This window comes from Simochromis diagramma, unplaced genomic scaffold, assembly GCF_900408965.1.
Source record: "Simochromis diagramma unplaced genomic scaffold, fSimDia1.1 OVJJ01000611.1, whole genome shotgun sequence".
NCBI classification, from domain to species: Eukaryota; Metazoa; Chordata; class Actinopteri; order Cichliformes; family Cichlidae; genus Simochromis; species Simochromis diagramma.
This window is the reverse complement of record NW_024387175.1, coordinates 1,620,046-1,640,774: the sequence shown is the minus strand read 5'-3', so window position 1 is coordinate 1,640,774 and position 20,729 is coordinate 1,620,046. Positions and strand designations below refer to the sequence as shown.

General features: G+C 40.9%; 1 protein-coding gene across 1 annotated transcript in view; it reads left to right on the top strand.

The window, feature by feature from the left end:
- Nucleotides 1-20,729, top strand: part of igsf11 (immunoglobulin superfamily member 11) — a 119,797-nt gene that overhangs the window by 21,544 nt on the left and 77,524 nt on the right. The window contains exon 2 of the mRNA XM_040049545.1: nt 13,115-13,144. Coding sequence (XP_039905479.1) covers nt 13,115-13,144 — 30 coding nt within the window. The remainder of the gene's footprint in view (nt 1-13,114; nt 13,145-20,729) is intronic.

Genomic DNA, 20,729 nt, shown 5'->3' with positions numbered 1-20,729 from the left:
GCTTTTGTGCATTGCAAATAAGTGGAATAGAGCTGCGGGTAATGCTTCGGGACTGGTGCTGAGCTGGAGCGAGGCAGATACAGAGAGAGAGCGAGATGTAGCTTTTCTTTATTACTGTACCACTGGGTGATGAGAGAGACGTGGAAATGTGTGTTGTGTATTAGAGCACAATGGGGAAAAAAATACTCTTTGTTAAAATGAGCCTAGTGTGGAATAGCAGGACCCATTGAAACTGTCATCAGTGTGCCTGCGCAACCACATGAGACTATTCACCATTGTTATAGTAAAACACTCTTTAGATAAAGACTCGTGAATGCAGCTTGCAATGGTGGAGCCATAGCAGATACAGTAACAGATTACGCCACTGCCATGCACCAAGGGGAGAAAAAAAGGCTCCGTTTTTAATTAATCCTTGTTTGAATTAAGATGAAAAATTAATACTATAAGCTGGCCTTGCAGATGAGATGAGACATATATGATACAGTGTTTCATAGCTTGTTATCAAAGTATCACAGGCTCCACGAGGACAGGGGTGGTGGGCTAAGCGCTGAACCGTTAAGAAATTTTAAATGAGAGTAACTGGGGACCAGTTGACTTGTGAAAGTAAACCTGAGAGAACAAATCAGCAGCATTGGCAGATTTCACATTTGGTTTAACAGTCTGAGGCTGAAGCTGGCAGATAGATAGATGAAGCGAGTCGGGCGGTGCTGGATGAGACACCTTTTTGCCATTTGTTTTGAGGGGTGTACTATGAAGCCAGATTAATAGGTTACCGAGCTATCTTCATGTTGAGGTCAGATTTTTCTGTGTTAAAAAGTGCCTAGATTTTTTTAATTCGGTCGGGAGCAGGTTATGTTCCTGCCCTGCTATCCCTGCTATCGCCGTTTTTATCATCATCTGACTGGAGTAGGCGGCACTCATGGGGCCATTTTCTGTAAACTCCCTTCTTTTGTTTGAGGGCACACCGGGCCATAACCACTGCTTTGACACGCATTATCACCAGCTGGGGTTTTAGGATTTGTCAAGCCACTAATTCAAAGGAAGCCCAAATGTGTTGAACTTTGTTTACAGTCAAGGCCTCTGTTGGAGGAAACCTAATTGCTTCCAATATTATTATTATTTTTGTTTTCAGTGTGCAAAGCAGTTTATTTCTTGTTGAACACAGGACTCATAAGCTGTCCGGATAGTGAATGTCCAAAAAGCTCGCTTTATTTTTTACTTTAAGACTGCAACAACAGCAATCAGTTGATTCAGTCAGTGACTTGTAATAACTTGTTTCATCAAATTAACAGCCCATTACTGCCCCTCAAAAAGATTCACAGCAGCAATTCTAAAGCACCGGCACTCATACAGGGAGGAGTTTGGAGAAAATGAATGGGCTAAACAAAACATCTGCAAACGCTAGCAAATCCCGCTAGAGTTTATACCACATTCATTGCCGACTATAAACTGACAGTTAATATCAATTTGAAAGCATGTTGTTTCTTCTAAAACCACAACACTGTACAGTCGGTCCCTGTGCATTATGAATTTTATAAGTAAGGTGTATTTAAGGGCGTTGCAAGTTCCATTTAAAATGGACAACAATCGTTGGATGAGAAAATCAAAACTTCAAAAAATAGAGGATCAAGTTTTGTCACCTCATGCCAGCCACCTTGCAGTTCATGTCCTTGTCTGTCCAAACTTGAACTCTGGACGTCCTAGGAGTGATGTAATGTAATTAGGCCACAGTGAACTTTAACTTTTGACGACCAGAATCTAACCAGTTCATCCTAGAGTTCAAGCAGCAAATTTGAAGAAATTCCCTCAAGGCTATGCGAGAGATATGGTTTTGCTGGCGTGGAAGCATAAAAAATGATAATGGAGAAGGTCTGCGAGCTTAATTCAGCGGTGGAGCTGATATCATGACCTCGCACACCTTCTGTTATCTGTTTAATTCATGACAAAATTAATTTCTCCTCTCCTTTCCACTCCTCCCACTGTTCTCCTCAGCTTAAAAACATCTGGAGCGCACCACCACCTCCCTCTGTTAAAGCCTTTAACCCTTATTTGCTGTGCATGCAGCAGCCCTGCGACAGACTGGTGACCTGTCCAGGGTGTACCCTGCCTCTCGCCCTATGGCAGCTGGGATAGTCTCCAGCCCCCCCCCCCCCCGCGATCCCGATAAGGATAAGCAGAAGAGGATGGATGGATGGATGTGTACCACCATCACTTGATCTTCCACTTTCTGTTAATAGGGCAAAACACAACAACCCAAATGCTTGATTTCCCTTCTTCTCACTTCCTTTCTTTCATTCTCAGCCTGGAGACTTGTGAATGAAAATGAAAAAAAAAAGCTATATTTTTGTCGTTCATTTGCACTGCATTTCTCTCCCTAGCCTGGTGGAGACTCAGGTGGGCATGAGTATTAATAGCTTCCCTCGTTTGTGACGTCAGCTGAAATCACACATGCGGCTCTTAATGCTCAGATCCTTTATGTTAGACGCATGACTATCAGCTGCTATGTAGTCACTGCTGTAAAGTACTTGTCAGTGTAAAGCTGACAAAAAAACCCTTTCTTTCTCACCTCCTGCCTGCCTTTAAGGATCTCGGTCTTCAACGACGTATTCGCTTTCACGCCTTTTCTGCTTTTTGAGCCATGTTTGTCCCTGATCTAGCTGTTGCGAACCCGCTGCCCGCTTCACCTCTATCACTGTTTTATTTCCCCTCCAAATCATTCTCCTCTTTAATGTGATCATCAGACTGTTTTTCATTCTCTCCCCCCCCTGTTTTTGTTTCTCTGTGTGTATCCATGTGACTAATCTCTCTCTCTCCCTCTCTCGTTTGAGAAAAGGGCCTGTATATTCTGCCTGAAAGCTTTGTGGGGTCCTAAATGCTAAATGCCAGTCAGTCTCTGCCAGGTGCCCGCTTAATACTGGTCTCCTTGGTGATGAGGCCAGCAATCAGGCCGTTCTGCACCAGACACTGAGGGGTTTGTGATGGAGTGCTCATGTTTGTGCGACTGCACCAGTGTGTGTTTGTGTCAGCGTACAGTAGATTTGTGTGATTTATGTGTGTGTGTATATGTGTACTTGCTGACCCCCCCCACATCCCACCCCCCTGTGTAAAGACGTGTACTGTATCTGAGGGAGAGAAAGCAGCGACATGTATTCGCTCTCTCGTTATCATGTGAATGCTTTATGTTTCCCGTCAACATGCCTCTGCCAAACAAGGGGGCCCCTGTTCTCCCTGCCAGGGCTCGAGTGAACGCATGGGCCAGGCCCCAGAGCGGCGCCGTTCTTTGCTGGCACAATTCACCAAGAGTTTAGCTCCACAGACACTGCTCCTGGCCTCATCTCCATTCAGTCCATCTGTACTGGCATCTTAGCAGCCGGCGAGGAATCGGTCTGTTGGAATGAGGTTGGAAGACTCCATTCAGAAAGACTTAATGGCCGATTGAGGGCTTCATACTGATTGGCTTTAGATTATTCATGTATGATGAGGCTATATTATGATGTGAAGCATTCTGGTTTTTCTTTTTTTTAACTGTGACTAAAAAAGATGACTAAATGTCCAGTTTTGTTTTTGCATCAGCTGTTTCTGCATCATTCAAAGTCATGTTGTGTGACACTTTTATTAGTCAAATATAAAGTATGAGTTCACATGTGTAAATTGGGGATTCTTATTTCTGCCAAAAAACAAATACACTGAAGCAACTGCAGTTTTTTTCTCTTCCTTAGCAACAAAACAATTAAGGAAATGGTGATCAGTTCATGATTACAGTTTGTGTAGAAAAGAATGACCAGTGGATGACAGTGCAACTCCCTAGCATTACTCTCCCACACGTGGCTCTTGACTCGGCTTTGCTTCCTCTTTTAATGAGTTTAGTTCAGCTTTGGACCTGGTTGTGTCCTCAGCTGATTGACAGGTAGATACGTTCTTCATTTATTTATTTTTGTGTCAGGCAGACAGGCCAGATATAACTTCCATCATGTCTGAGAGCCTGCTCAGCAGTCAGGTGTGAGGTCTTATCAGTGTCCTCAGCTGACTTTGGAGGCAGTAGGAAGCCCAGCAGTAGTCATGTGTCATAAACAATGCCCAGACAAAAGGTGGCTTGAGCAGGACACTCATCAGTGTCTACAGGATTTCTAGGAAGCTAGGCTATCACTTCTGAGCACAGCACAAGGCAGTCCATTACATGTCTTGTATTGCATTGAGTTTAGCTTGTGTATACCCCAAGCTTTTTTACCTTTATTACAAGTTATTATGAGCAATAACTGTCAGAGCTTCAACTGTATCTTCACTAGTGTCATCTTTAGTGAGGTTTAAATAAAGTTATTTTAATAGAATCTGCAATTTAATTGTGTCCCAAAAGAGGCAATGAGGCAAGGGTCCTTAAAGAATAATAATATATAAAAAAAAATAAAAACAGTCGAGCCAATTCTGATTCCTTAATCAGCTCCCAGGATGATTTAAGCGTCAAAGGCAGAAAGATTTTCCCTAAAATCAAACGTGTGCTCGGAGGAGAACCACCAAGCAGATGGCCTTGTCCATTATCATCATCTGCCTGCTGATACATTACAACGAGGCTCCCTACATCGAAGCTGGGTGTCTGGCTGCTGTTGTGCCATTGATCGGACCGACCGATTCTGACTCTTTGCCACCATAGGTGGAGAGTTAGAGGTCAGCCCCGTGGTCTGAGCTCTCACATCTCACTGGGACCAATTTAACGGCCGAAATAGCCAAAGGTGCTAAGAGCACAACTACCCGTGCTCACGCAAATCAAAGGTTTCAGTGTGTGCTGGGACAGGGATATGTAAGTGTAAGTGTGTTTGTATGAGTGTGTGTGTAGGGAGGTTTTTTTTTGATGCATGATTCTTCATGCATGTGTGCATTCTGTTGGAAAGTGCTTGCATAAGCAACACTGAGACTTCGGTGAGCGATTGTGTGCAGCTCACGCATACTTTTTATGTAGATATAAGCATGCGATGGTGAATAATACCTCGAGAAGGCTGTGAATGAGCATGTCGTAGACAGATGCAGCAACCCAGAAAATGACTCTGCTGTGGTTAAAGTGTTATGTATTATAAAGACCATGAGTTGAAGTGGCCTGAGCAGGTATAGGTGACCTGAATATCTGAAGCTTTTTCAGGGTATTATGGCCTGTCTAGGGCCTGACCACAACATAAGGGTGATCCCTCCTCGTCAAACCCAAAGCAGCCACATCGCACAATGATTGATTTACAACATGTTAATTTGTTAGGCTCCTTTTTTAGGTTCAAATAATCTAATATCTCGAGGATTTACCAAACTAACCTAATCAAAAGAGTCAAACCAAATGACAACAACTTGGCTCCCTAACTATGAAAACAGGAGAAAACTATAACCAAACAAAAAAGCAGTCCACCCCTACATAGGATGAGTGAAAAACAGTCCATCGTGGTGTCATCATATAATTCATCTCCAGCTAGTTAGCCAATCTGTATGGTCTGTCCTCTGGATCAATCACGGAGAGGCATCTCCACACTAAGATTTGCATATTAGACAGCATTATGACAGCAGTCGTGACAAGGGTTTGAGCTGAAAACTGTAGGAATGGCTAACATAGATTACATGGTATAAAACACAGATTTATCATGAGCCTGCTGTTTTGTATAGAATTCATTATATCTCTTTGATCAGGACACAAACTTTAGCACATTTCAGAATGAATAGAGATGAATTAACATTTTCACTACTTCCTGATCAAGTTTTTTGAACCCTTAATCTAACCCTTAATTCGAGGACTCAAATACACCGCTTGGACCATCATAAGCACACAAAAGTGACTGATTTCAGCTCTTTAAGGACACAGTCTATCGCCTCCTTCCTCATAATCAAGGCAATGTATAAATCAGTGCTATGTAATCAGTTGTTGGCATGGCCAATTAAATTGTTGTGTTTGAGATATGTCAACTATTAAAGTTTTACATCTATTATCTATTACCTTTGGGTATATAATTTAGGTTTATCTGATAATTTAGTCTCTTCAGAGATTGAGTGTTTTTATCTACTGTTCAATTAAGCCAACAGTAAATCATGTAAAATTTTCGACGGAGGGCTGATTTTGATGGAGAATGTAAAAATAATAATCTGGCTACCTCCGCTTCCAGGCTGACTGTAAAAAGACCTTATGATTAAAACATATGTGAATATATGAAGTTCGTTCCAGCACTCGTGCTCTAAGGCGTCTCTGCCAGACTGAGCCAATCTAACTGCCTTTATTTCTTTCACACTTATTCCAATTAAAAGATGACGTGCGATTAAAGGACAGCAATCTGTTTGCTAATGTGTACAGTGTGTGTGAGAGAGTATGTTTAACAGAGACAGAGAGAATTAAACAGCATGTGTCAGTTTATCAAGTGCTTCTTTGTCATGTCATTATTATCTTGGCCTGCTCGTGTGTGTGTGTGTGTGTGTGTTGTCTTTGCTATATTGGCTTATTTGATGCCTCCACTGGAGGGTTCTCAGTTCACTCATCGGGTTAATTGACCTCTGGAGACGTTTTTCTCCGCAGTTATAATGACTGTCTGGATTAAATGATGATTCTGCATTGGCCTTAGATCTGGAATTTGTAAGAGCTTTGATTTCTGAGGTAGTTCATTTTTTTTTTTAAAATGAGATATTTGAGCTTACCATTTCTCAGATTTTAAATGCCTTTGATGCATGTGTCTGAAGAAAAAATACTGCCAATGTGAAACGCTACGTGAAAACTAGACCAACTGGCTTTTGCAGTGTGGAGGTTGTGAGGTTTCCATTTTTAAACGTGCAGGATTTTGAGATCAAGGATCGATAGTTCCCCAAGACCCATGAAACATTCAAAGAGACACGATCACAGCGAATTAGCTGTACTATAACTAAATGTAGCTGACTTGAATAGACTTGGGCAAACAACGGTGGAAAAGTTAAGCATGTAAACATAATAAATAATGCAAATGATAAATGAAGCAGAGCCGATAGGAGTGCGTTCACGACATTGTGGTTCTTCATACATTGTTTGCTTCTTTGTTTGTTTTAATAAAAAAATGTTAAAACCAGAGCTACCAAGCTCTTCTTATATCTGCTTTTTATCTATGGTGGTTCTTATAGGCACTTTTGCTATATTGGGATTCATACACTCATTGCAGCAGGCCTCAAAACTCTGTTGTCGTGTGTGCATGTGAGATTTCAAGCAGTGCATGTTTTTTTGTTTTCAGCCAGTGGTCATTTAAATTGAACTTCAGACATGTCTGTAACTTGTGAAGTGCTTGGCTATCTCAAAGTCGTCAAAATGAAACGGACACCGAGCGTCCCATCCAGGAGAAACAATTGGGGCCTGTCTCAAAAGTGACAAATATGGAGTACATTGCAGCAAAGACTAGAGATTGTTTGAAGATTGATGGCGCACAGCGAGCAGCGACGGTACAGTGGCTTCTTGTCAATGGTAAAAAGAAATACATGAGAGAAATAGTCTCTGATACTCACAAATGCAAATGAGACAGCTGCTGTGTTTGGACTTGGTCTAAAAATATATTTTTGTGTTCACTGTTTTTCTGAAAAGCACGTCACTGATACTCAGGTTTCCATAGAAGTTATTCATCAAGCTGATACAAAAATAATATGTAGGTTTTGAGAAAGTATAGTGATATTATTGACGTTAAAAGGGAAATTAATAATCGTACTTAATAAAGTCTGAAAGAAGTTGATGCTGCTGATACCAAAATGTGTGAGCAGTGGATTTTTGAGAACCTTGTTGAAGCTGGTGCTGCACCAGGGTTTGAAACATTAATGTGACTGAACAAAGTTTTAGTTTGACTGACTTGTTAGAGGGCAATCTTAATCTTCACACCTAAAGACACTCTGAAAATACGATTTGCAGGCACAAACTGTGAAAATGAATTTGATATGCATATAAACTAACGAACTGTCAGCATTTCACGGCTTCACTACTGTGCAAAAGTGTCAAGCCACCTTTCATTTCATTTTTTTTATTATTTAGCTTCCAAACTGCTAGACTGCTATACATTTTTAAAGTGGACTTCAGCAGTAGTATCTATGAAAAATACCAAAAACACCACAGTTTGACAGGCATGAAATTGTATTTTTGAACCAACAGGGTGATTACTAAGGAGCTATGAGAGAAAAACCTTTCATATAGATATGGTGTGCAGTGTGCCCTTAAAGAAATTTGAGGAAACTGGAACAGTGGAGGTCAAAAGAAGAAGTGGCAGACCTAAAAAGCTGATGAAAAGTGCCTGAATTCACACCCTTAAGAAATAGGGGGGAAAATCCAGCAAAGGCCTGTCAGTAAACATGAGATTTGACCCTTGAACTGATCCATCTTCTGTTTCACCGATGCTTCATCAGAAATGTCCTCAATGGACGAGTGGCTGTCGAAAAAGCCATGTGTAAGGAAGGCAAACAGGGGGAAAAAAGTGAGGTATGCCAAACTACACAATGACTCAAAATCAGTGTCAACAGGTCTTATATAGTAAGTGTCCACAGCCATCTGTGAAACATGGCAGAGGCTCTTTCATGGAGCATTTCTAATTTTCCAAGCAGCACATAAAGAAATGAGGGGTGGCTCAAAACATTTGCACAGTGCTATAGATTACAGTTACATAACTGTAAATAACCTTAAAAGACATGATATGTGTCTGAGAGTAATGTAACTATATAAAGTAACTTTCAAATTCATCAGCTAAGTTGGAAACGATATTATATTCTCAGAACAAACAGGCATGTCTTGCTTAGGTCCAGACTTTGTGGAGACCACAGGCTTGGTAATCACCAGGTGATCATTTTCCACCAAAAAATGAATATGCAGTGTTTCAGAACACAACTCTTCATTTGTTTTGTTCACGTGTAGATAAATTTTATATGAGCGATATTAAAAGGTCTGAGCATCAATGATTAATAGTCATTGTGCTGTAATGTAGGTTAGGGCCCGTGAGGCTTGCGAGCTGGAACGTAAAACAAACAAATCATTCTCCATAAAGGAAAACATCTCTTAACACCCTCTCCACTTTCGCCTGCCTTGCGCCGACCTGTATTCCCAGTAAGAAAATGATCTATGATCACGACGTCATGAGGTTTTTTTTTTTGTTTGTTTTACTTGTTTACATTTGTCAGAGGCACTCTCAAGGACAGTATGTGTGTTTCATGATGTTAAATCAGTGTGCGCTCGTCCGCGTGCACTCACTCAGAGGCATTCACAGCTACACAATCAAAGAAACAAACTAATGAAGTCTTTCTGAAACAAACAACTTGATTAAGACCCAGGAGGGGAGAGAATCAGGTGTGAACACCGTGGGTCATGAAATCATGTGTGAACCAATGCCAGAGCTGTGTTTTTAAAGATGCGGCTTGTCTGCTTTTAAGAAGCGCTCCACATCCTGTGGGAGTTTGTTTGGGCATGTTGTCTCCAACATGGCTCCTCTCTACCTGGTTATCAACTCCTGGCTACGCACACTAGCGGGAGAGATGAGCGAAGCTTTGCCTTTGGGAGGCACATGTCTGTTTTGCTTGAAGCTGCATTTCTTCAGTGTCTACTGAGCAGTACTCTTCCTTTCCTTGTCTTCAGAAGAGAGAAGTAAACCCTGCTTATAAGGGAAACAACACAAAAAGCGAAACAACACATATTTTTTACTATAGAAACATTCGTTTAGTGATAATTAGATGTGATGCTGTAGTTTACCAGAAGCTCATCTTTACTTTTATACCAGTTCTCGGGAATGTACTTTGATCCGCTTTAAACATTTAAACAAATTGCATTTTAATTGTGCACATATGCTTAGCAGTAATATTCTCAGTCTTCTTAACTGTTATTTTCACTGCTCCAGTAGTCTGTCCTCAGAAATGCAATCAAAACTAAAGGCACTCCACAGTGATTTGTTTTACTCGTGTCAGTTTGGTCTTAGAGGAAAAAGAATGAGCTGAGTCGATTTACTTTATTATGCTGTAAAGACCCACCAGTCCTTCAGAAGACTGTAACAGTAAATTTGTAACTTACATGGTGATAATAATTCAGTCAAAGTTATAGAGCTTGTTTCAGCCCGCCTGTGCATTTACAGTTGTTGGTCTTATTTCCCATGTTGGAAAGTTGTTTTTCCATCTTCAGTGCTGTTCAGAGCATCTAAGCACATAATTTCAAGTAAAGCTTTGCTTTACCTGGTATTGTTTAACAAGGCCATTGCTTTTCTAATGGCTCGGTTACATCTGGGTGACAAGTAACCAACTTGTCACCCAGATGTTTAAACTAGTGTGACTGTAGCACAATAGTGCTTTCATCTTCTTTCTTCGGGTAATAACATAAACAGTACTGTATTACAGGTTAAACACATTTTTGATGTGATCAAAGTTAAGAAACCACAATGATGGGAACATATCATTTCCTGATTCTCAACTGACTTTAAAAAATGTGTACATCCTTCCATTTAGTGTCGCAGAGCCCTCTCAGTCCGAGAGAAACTACTAAAGAAAGCTGCAAGTGAGCATCAGCTGACACACACAGTACAAAGAGTAAAAAGTCCATTAGAGATAGAGAGGCCAACACAGTACTCGGGAGAAACTTCCAGAAAGGTTTGTGATCCGTTGGCCGTTAAAGAATTTTTCACTCATGGGGTCTACAGCTGGTGGTGGCGTGGTTACCATGGAAACTGACATTCCCTTGAAGGTACTTGGCAGCCACTGGCAATCGTTGAGCTTGGGTAATGGTTTGAAATTCTCTGTAAAGTGGCTCAGAGGTTGAGATTAAATTCAAACTGTTGGCAGTGGACTCACGCAGTGACTTATCACATTGTTGTAGAGTGAATGATGCCCTTTAGAGAGGGGGAGATATAGTATCTGTATCTGCAACCTGTTGCTCGCATCATCACATTTTTTAATTTTGGCTCTTTCGTTTCTGGCTGCCTCGTTCAAAAAACACCCCAAAACACCACTCCATGCATCGTCAGTCACTGAACTTTCATTCATCGATTAGTCAGATGCGATCACGCACTGCTGTTACATCCACTGTTGCACAAAATTCGCATTAGTTCTGTGCAGATACGCAAAATATTAACTGTTAACATAGCAGCATGTGCAGCACATTTTTTCACTGCCAACCACCCTCCTCTTCCAATTTTGCCACAGGCCTTTGCTCCATCTGAATGAGTTCTCCTTAACAACTGCTGAAATGATTATGCCTCCAAGTGCAGAACACTCCAGCCGTATGTGGCAGGTAGTGTGAAGACATGCTGCTGACGGTCCTGTGAATGTCAGCAGCTGAAAAGGATCAGCCGTGCGAAGCATCAGCCTCACACCTCTGCTTGCATCACCTGCTCATGCAGAAAATATGAAATATTATTACTGTGTGTGCTCGTTTTTCTTGTTTTTGCTCGCTTGTTTGCTTGGGTTTTTTTTTTTTATCTCTTCACACATGAAGAGAGTGCTTTTCTACTGACCAAGTACATGACTATATGTTCGCAAGATTATAAGAACTCAGCTCTTAGCAGAACGTTTGTATTGGTAAACTAAAACAGAAGTACTCAGGCATGATGTTTTTGCTATATGAGCCATAAAGCTTGTTAGCTTTGGGGTCCCTATAGGGGTAAAAGAACTTTAATCCTGTAACATGAAGGTCTTTTATATGTATTTTTAGCAACACATAAACCTGTACGGGAAAAGCATACACATCTTATTGTGTTCATGTGTGCGTATCCGTAGAAGATTGTTAAGCTTATTTGTATGCTGCAGAAGCTCCTGTTGTTTCTAGGGCTCCTGTAGCCTGGGTGGTCAGTCTCTCTCTGTTCAGCTTGAAAGCATCAAAGGTTTTCAGCAGAGGACAGATTGAAACTGCCAGTGTTGCCGCTTTTCAAAATACTCTGAATGCAGCTACAGTGTGGGACAATGACGCAGTGTTTTGCATGAAAGGAAGAGATATCTTAGAAAGTGAATCTTTGAAATTGAAAAGTGTGAGAAGTCTCGTGAAAGTAGCAAAGGGACAAAAATGCCCAGTTAACCCCGCACACACGCAATCACTTTCCCCCCCTTTCTCTCTCTGAGGATGTTGTGTCAGTTAAAAGCTTTTATCACTGATTATAACGTTCAAAGCGCTTTAAGCGAAGGTAAAGATCTCAGACACTCACTGCAGCTTAGCAGATCGTGTCAATCCAGCACCGGACCGTTTCACTGAGACGGCAGATGCAGCGGGCATCTGTTTGCACGTTGTACATACCGACTGGATGACAGGCTTCTTCCATCAGCTTCAGAACAGAAAGCAGTAATTGGGGGCACGGTGATTGCAGGGAATGTGTTGTTTCACTGGCGCAGTTGGTGGATACATATTGGTGTTTTGAGGTGTATAAAAACTGAATCCATAATAGGTTTAAGAATTAAGAGGTCTTTAACTTTAACAGTCCTTTAACGAAAATCAATGGTCAACAGAATCAACACCGGTTCAATGTGATGATGAACTTAGAAACAATGATATTAGCGGTCTGTCAAGTGCAATTGCGCTTACCTTCAATTTCCAGGTGGAATTGAAGAGCAGCTCATTATCTTCTGAGAAGATGATGCAAAAAACAAATTTCTGATTTGCGGTTTGATTGCCAGCATGTTCTCAGTTCTTTGGAAAGGAAGTTCTTTTAAATGTGTGTGTTGCAGCAGGGAACACGTGACATTGCGTTTATCACATGCAAATGTTTTTGGGTTTTTTTGTAGATATGCATCCATGCTCAATAATTACTTTATGCATACTGCCGGGGAAGGATTTAATTAACTGCCCCCCCATGTCAGGGTAGATAATTAGCCAATAACACACATGCACAAACACACACTTTCTCTCTTATGCACACAAAGATTAAGTCACAATATTTGAGACTTGAATGCCACTGGCTTACTTGCTGCCACAGGAACCTAAAGTCTTGAGTAGCAGTTGCAGGGATATCAAGAAAAGATGCAAGGAGCAACTGAGCATGGCGCAGGTTCTGTCTGCCTGCAGAGAGATGCTAATGTTGATTTCTCTGTTTCATCAGTGTGATGGTGCACTGTGTGATTGCCTCAGCTACACTAATGCTCACTCACAAAACACAACAGTAATTATGCCTTCTTTATTGTCTTTTCTCTCTCTCCGCAGGTTCAAGGTTTGATCTACACACAGGAAAAGGTAAAAAAAAAGAGCTCAACTTATTTCCAGATCTCTGTCTTTGCTCTTTTATTCCCTTCCTGCACACAGGGGGAGACTGGGTGATTAGCAAGCATTAGTCTGTATCTCTGTTTGTGTGTTTTCAGGTTTTGTATGTGTGTGGATGGATATAACTGAATTATTTGGGAGATTTGTGGACTAGTTTGCCTTTGTTTTCACTGCACACACACAGACACACACAGACACGCACATGCACGCACATAGCTCAGCAGGCTGTTGTCCTAATCACGGTGAACATAAAATGTGGATTAGTGGCGGTCTTATGGTATCAGTCATAATCACACACAAACAAATGCTCCAGCACATAGGCACCTGAAAGCAGCACGTTTTAGGTCTTCGCGTCGTTGCCGATCAGCCGTTTCAGTTTCTAAATATAATTTTGTTAAGTTTTTTGAAAGGCCCGATCCTGTGACACTCAACAGGACATTTCTCCCAAGTGATTTCTCTAAACGCGTGAGCATAACTGAACATCAGCATTTTATCTGTCCTCGGAGTCATTGTGTTGTTTATGATGACAAATATAGCCGTTTTTTGGATTTTGCTATCCAGGCAGTATTTGATCATTATCGTGATGGTGCACCTACAGCTCTTTTTGGTCTATTTCTGGCAGATGGAGTCTGTAACGGTTTATGTCTGTGGCCTTCCCTCTGTAGATCACAGAGTATTTTAGTCCAGAATAATCCCCACCATCTGCTATCTCCTCTACTACATTTTAGTGCTTACTATCTCTCTGTCTATCCGTCGCTCTTTCCTATTGCTTTTCTTCTTTCTGTTTTTTCTTTCAGTATTTCTCTGTGATCCCTCCCAGCTTTAAAAAAAAAAAATGTCATGACCCTCTTCCTCCCACATTCAGCCTTTCAATCTCAGCCATGTCCCAATCCGACTGCTCCTTCTTTCTCATGGGTTTTTAATTTTTCTATCTTATTGGTTTTGAGTTTTCCAGTTAGTTATTTTTATATTATAGCTCTATATTTTGTATTTGTTGTCATTGTTGTCATTCAGGCTTTTGTTATTATGTGATTAAGTCATTGTTCATCATCACTAGCTGGTTCCTTCTCTCGTGTCTAGTTTCCTGTGTTAGTTATTGGTGTCTCTCTGTGAAGTCAGTCTTGTCTTCATGTTCATTTGTATGCCTGTCATGTGTCTGTGTTGTCTATCATGTCTGTTTATGAAAGTCAAGTTTGCTGTCGCGCTCTCGTGCACTCTCTTCCTCTGTCTCTCTCTCTCGTCCCTTGCTCTTTAGCTTTCTCTCTCTGTCTTTCAGCTCTGTCTGCTATGTCCGTGCTTTTGTCTTCCCACATCAAGTTGTGTGTCTTCATGAGTGTTTCTCTCCAGTGCCTGTATCAAGCCCACATGTCTAAGTGTGCTACTTCCTGTTTTACTTTGATAGTCTTCTGCCTCGCCTGTATCATGTTCAGTTTTGCTTCCATAGTCTCGATTTAAAGTTAACCTCGATTTGTGTCAGTTTGTTCCCACCTGTGGCCTGTTCCCTCGGTCTCCTGTGTGTATATATTGTGTGAGTTTGTGTGCCAATCTTCTAGCTGTGCGCTCTGAGTGTCTGTGTTTCTTGAGCTGAGTAGTTCCCCGTTCCAGTTGAAGTTTTTTGTATCTTGCGTTTTTGAGAGAGTTCAGCTTCAAAGCTGTTTTGTCCTTACCTTTGTGATTTTTGGAGTCCTGTGTTTGAGTCGTAACCTGGCTGCCACACAGCTGATTAAAACATTTTTTTTCTCTGCATACTGTTTTTCCTCACTTGTTTCTTGTGCTTCCTGTTAGCATAGCTTTACATCTGTCTTGTTCTTTCTGGATGTGTCCACTCCTTTGCTTTCCCTTATTTATCCCTGTCTCTGGCCACACACACGCCCAGTCCGTCCATGCTACACAGGCAGTTAAATCTTAATCTGGGCTTGCATGAAAAAATGCATCCTCTAGTTTGTAACTGAAAAGTCCTAAAAATCCACTCTGTTAGAAATGTAAAGAACTACATTTATTTCCCCATTATGTTTGTTGGTCGCTGTAAGTCAAGAGGTTAAGTGGGTTAGGAAGGTTGGTGGTTCAATCCCTGGCTACTTTTGTCTACATGCCAAATATCCTTGGGCAAGATATTAACCCCAAGTTGCTCTCCGATTTATCCATCAGAGTGTGAATGTGTGTGAATGTTAGATAGAAAGCACTTAAACATAGAAAAAGCACTTCTATGACTGGGTGTGAATAGGTGAATCAAGTATGTTCTATTAAATTCTTTGAGTGCTCTGGGAGAGTAGAAAAGTACCGTAAAAGAATCAGTCTATTCCCCATTTATTCCAGCAAAACATCTCTGAAGGTTACACTCATCATTTGTATATCCATTGAAATAATTTATGAAGGCTTTTCCTAACTTCTTCATAACTACACGTCCATGCTCCCTTTAAGCCAACTTTTTCTTCTTCTGTTCTCTGTCCCTGGCCTGGTTCTGTAAAAAGAAGAGGAAAAAATAACAACATTTAAAATTACCACTGAAATAAAATTGAAATTCTCAAATCTGTTAGGGTGCCTGAATCTACTCCACAGTATGAGAGTGCACGGCACTCAAAGCAAGCAACCAAAGTTCTGCAACAACAATGATTATAGCAGGGTATTTGTATTCAGTAAATATACCCTCATTTCCTGCTTATTGTGGGACATAACAGTGAACTTAGTCATTCGGTAATACAGCAGGCTATATAAAACAGTGTTATTTATATATGTCTCTGTTAAAAGGTGCATATGGGTGTTCAGGTAGCAAATTAAAATGTCATCCTCTTATTTCCTTTTTCTTATTTCCTACTGCAGAGTTGCTTGTGGCAAACTGGGACTTGAGTTTGTCTGTTTTCAAAGAGAAAGTAGTCCCTTTTGCAACTGAAGGGCAGAACGTTTTGGTGAATGTTCTCTGTTTATAGTTACAATCGCTTTCTTCAGTTTCACTGCTGCTTGGCGAGTAGTTTGTAGACAAGTTGGCATCTTGCATGAAAACCCCTGGAGACAGCAGTAACCTGCTAGTGATCAAAGCAATCGCACAGAGGTTTTCAGTCCAGCATCACACACAGCAGGGACTACTAGCAACTGGCAGTAACCTCCAGCAACCACTTGCCAACCAATGGCCTGAGGTTACCAGGGGGTCGCTGACCATTCTCTAGGCCTGTGTGAATTTCTTAATTACTGCCAACAACCTCCAGTAACCACTCCCCAATTGGTCGGAGAATACACATTTGGTTGCCAGATAATTCCTCAACAGTTTCTATACTTGTGTAACTGGGGCCTAAAGTAGCATAAACAAACACGTTGGGACTGTACTCTTCACTTTTACTTTAACCTTAAGCAAAGAAAAGCAAGTTTAACATGACTTAATTAATGAAAAAGCTGTTTTGGTCAACATCCACAAGCTGCAGAGTACTGCAGAGCAAAGCGGTGGATACAATTTTGAATCAGATGGAGCAGGTTGGTGACACTGCTGTGTTTACAGCCAGAGCTGCGACTATATTAAAGAAATCCCCTCATGTCGATGACAAACAGATGCAGTAACTGCTGGAAACTAAGCATTTAAAGCAGATTGACCAGATTATAATAATCAAGCAAAGACTGTGGCGATAGCTTTGAACACTCCAACAATACAGACCCACTCTACCATACCTGAGAAACAGATCAGACAGTGTCAAGGTGGTGAGATGAAATACTTCTTTTGTGATTTTAATACGTCTAAACATGTTCGTTGAATTAAGCATGAGGGATATTATGTTTTAAGGTTAGAGAAAGAGACCTCACTGAAACCACAATGGTAAAAAAAAAGAATCTGCTCACTTGAAAAATCTAATATGAAATGTGGAAGACCCTCGTCTTCCTCTACAAGCACCACTAACATGCCCAGGGAAAAGGCACTTGACTCTCAGCTACTCCACTTCCATTGTTCTGTGGCAAATGGTACATGACTACTGTAGAAATCCTCAAGTGTGCACAACTGCATCCCTTTTCCCTCTCTGCTCCCTTCTCCCCGACTGAGGCTCTAAGTGAGACTGAGCTCTTTGTCAAATTATACAGCTGAGAACATGACAACAACATTTCACTTAGCACACCGACACGAGCGTTTGTGACACTCAGGATCTCTACAGAGAGAAATTCAGTGTGCTGTAATGCAGAGAGCAGAGTACACGGTTTAGGCTCCTTGATGTAGTCGCATAATAGTGTGCTGCGTCTGTCTCGCAAACAGCAGCGATTACAACGGAGGCAACCGAAATACACACAGGTATGACATCAGCGTTGGTGACTTGGTTGTCAGCCATGTACAGCACATCTCTGTACCAGCACACAGCTGGATTAACAATGCCTTGAATGGATTAGTGGGAGTTTGTGTGTGTGTGTGTGTGCATGTTTGTGTGTGTGAAAGTGAGAGAGTCAGACTGAATGATAAAACATGATGGTGACTCCTGTGTCAAGTGGGTATTTGACAAAGCCGGATACCTTAAACAGATACTGATAATACCCCGAGATCATCGTATTTTGGCTCCACTGTTAATGACATCACAAAACCATGCCCTCCACTTGTACACGCAAGCTCACACACAAACACACACACGCACGAACACACACAGCGTGCAAAGCAAATCATATCTTCGTCATCTGACCTAAATCCATTAGTACTAGGAGTCACAACCTCTTCCTCCCATTCCTCTCCCTCAATTTCCTGCTCTTCCGCTTCATCCTCTCTCATTTTTTCCCCTTTTGTGGCCCTTTACCTGGCCGAACAGCCGAATTGGACATACAGGTGTTTTACCTGTATGTCCAATTTTACCTGTATGTCCAGTCTTCATGCTACTCAGACTGACACATTTATCAATTTTTACCATTCTGCAGTGATAAGATTCAGGCACAGAGCTTAATATGTGATGGTAAATATAACTCTCTTGAATATATTTGTCTTTTAAAGCATATGAAAAACCGTTTGTGTGTATGCGTGTGTGCTTGCATATGGGTGTACATGACAGGATTGCCAGCTGGGCCATTTATGCTAAACTGCAAGTGTCTCTGCTGCTGTAAATTGCTTTGGATTGCTGTTAATAGCTACTTTTGCCTTTTGCCTGTGAGACCAATATTAAAATCTGCCATGATGTCATTCTTCTGTTGCCCTTTCATCCTCACTGCTGCAATATGTTTCTTGGATTACTGGATTTGAACGTCGCATAATGCTCTAAGAATGTCAGTAATGAATATAAGGCGTGCAAGCTGCTTGACTATTCAAAACGCTCCTAATTGAAATGCTGAAAAGACGGCTCTGGCTAATCAGCTTAGAGATGTAGTCCACAGCTGACAGATAATAAAGAGGATCTGGGTGCTGAAGAGTCTATTACCACCCCTGTAATGAGAGTTCATATAATATCAGTCGAGGACAATGGAAGAACGGGGAAGTTGGGAGCGAGTGGGAGGCTGGGAGAAGTATAGGATTGCGGGAAGAATGAAAAGGTGGCTCCCATTGTTCAAATTTAAAAGATGCAACTTAGGCGACGAGGAGATATGATCAGGGATCTCAAACTGAGTGCGGGCACATGTCAGCACTAATGACCAATGGACTGAAGGTAAAGAAAATAACTTGCGGACCTCTTTTTTTTGCATGTGACAATGCGAAAAAAGGATAGTGTGGATGAAGTTCTTAAATTTGACCCAGTGTCTGTCAAAAGGCTAAAAGCCATGGCCTCCAGTTTACAGTCTGTTTAAAAAAACCAAAAAGGCAAAACACCAAATGGAACAACTTTTCTCCTTTTCTAGCCTTCAAACCTTTCTAACCTTCTTAACCTTCAAAATAAAACAGGAAGAAGTGCAAAAAGGACAAAGAACGAAGAACTCAGATCAACCAAAACACACAGGAGCAGGCATGGAAAAGAAAATCTTTGAGCGGTGTCAGAGCAAAGCTGTAAGGATTACAACAGAAACCATAAATCCCACACAAAGACGATGCTAGTCGCTCAACAAACAGGGTTTTATAAAAACATTTGGGTTCATTGTTTAGCTGCTTGTCCCACAACTTACTGTTGGTTCACTTTGAACTTTTTTTAGTACCTGGTCAAGTCAAGATAGTAGACAAGACACGGTTAACAATTTGTTGGTGAGCATTCGGGAGTACTGAGCAGCTAAAAAAGTCCCAGATGTTTCCCTCGGGAGTTTTGGACACTACTACAGCAGAGTTAAAAGCAGGTAATTATTGTTGTGTTTTAGCAGGTAGCCAAGAAAATGAATGTGACTGAAAAGAAATGTCAGCTTCCCAAGTGCTTCCAAAGAAGTGATGGGATTTTTTTTCTAATCACACAGTTTTATATCTGGGGATAGCTAAATATAGACACCTTGAAATGCATGCTCACAATGTGTTTTATTTCTATTTGACTTACAGGATAAAATCACCTTACTGATACGGGGTCACATTAACAAGACATTAAAATTTGTCTTGCATCCACCAAGGTCTTCAAGGTCAACATATAAAAAGTACCACATAAAGATTTAAAATATCGTATCGCATTTGAACTCTGACCCCAACAGATCAATCTGAAGGTCAAAGTGATAATTATTCTATGTAAATCAATTTAAAGCTGTTTCTTACTGCCATTGTTTGTATTGACAACATACTATATAATATATGTGATGTATAACGGGATTCTAAATATAACATTACCGTGGGCCTCTGACTCTTATAGTTTGGATCCATAGCTTGTCACATCTGAGTTCCGACCTCAGTTTTATATTTTACATCTGCTTTTCTTTCACATTGGCTCCAAAACATGTTATTTGTATGTCTTGAACCTTCCTGAATTCCATTTAAAAAGCACAAAGAAAACAACACGAATGAATACAAAACAGGATACTACTCCGTTAAATATAAATACTACCCAGAGACTGTGCCGCCGTCGTGGAGGTTTGCTCTCTCGGAGTGCTTCTTGTTTTCCATTTATTTTCTTTGTTGTTTTTTTTCTTAAGATGGTTGCTGTATGTAGGGCTGGGCGATATGACCCGAAATTCATATATTTTTTTAGCTGGATGGCGATATACGATATATATCTCGATATTTTTTTTAAGCCATAAGGTAAGAACAAAAAGAGAGTTCTTAGTCAAAGCTGTGTTCCAGATGTCACACAGGCACTTTTATTAACATACAGCGTAGATGTACATGAAGAAATTACTCAAAAATAAATTATCAGCATTTATTAAATAATAATGCTCCATAAATAAAAGAAAACAATGTTGTTTTTGTGCATAACAAAAAGCTCACAATTGTGCAGTCAAAATGTAAACTAAAAGACGCTGAGCATAATAACAAAGACAGATTTCACAGCTGCTCTGTTCCCAAGTTCTGCTGTGTGGCTGACAGCCTGGAGTTTGAAATCTGCTTCGTAACCGTGTCTCTTAACAGGTGCTTGTACACACACAATACGGTAATATTACGTTGAAGCACAGTACGTATCACTGTCCGACGCTCCGGACTACGGTAGCCGTAATGCTCTGACAATCCATCAAGCGGTGCAGCTCCGTAGCTTACCAAAGTCAAACTAAA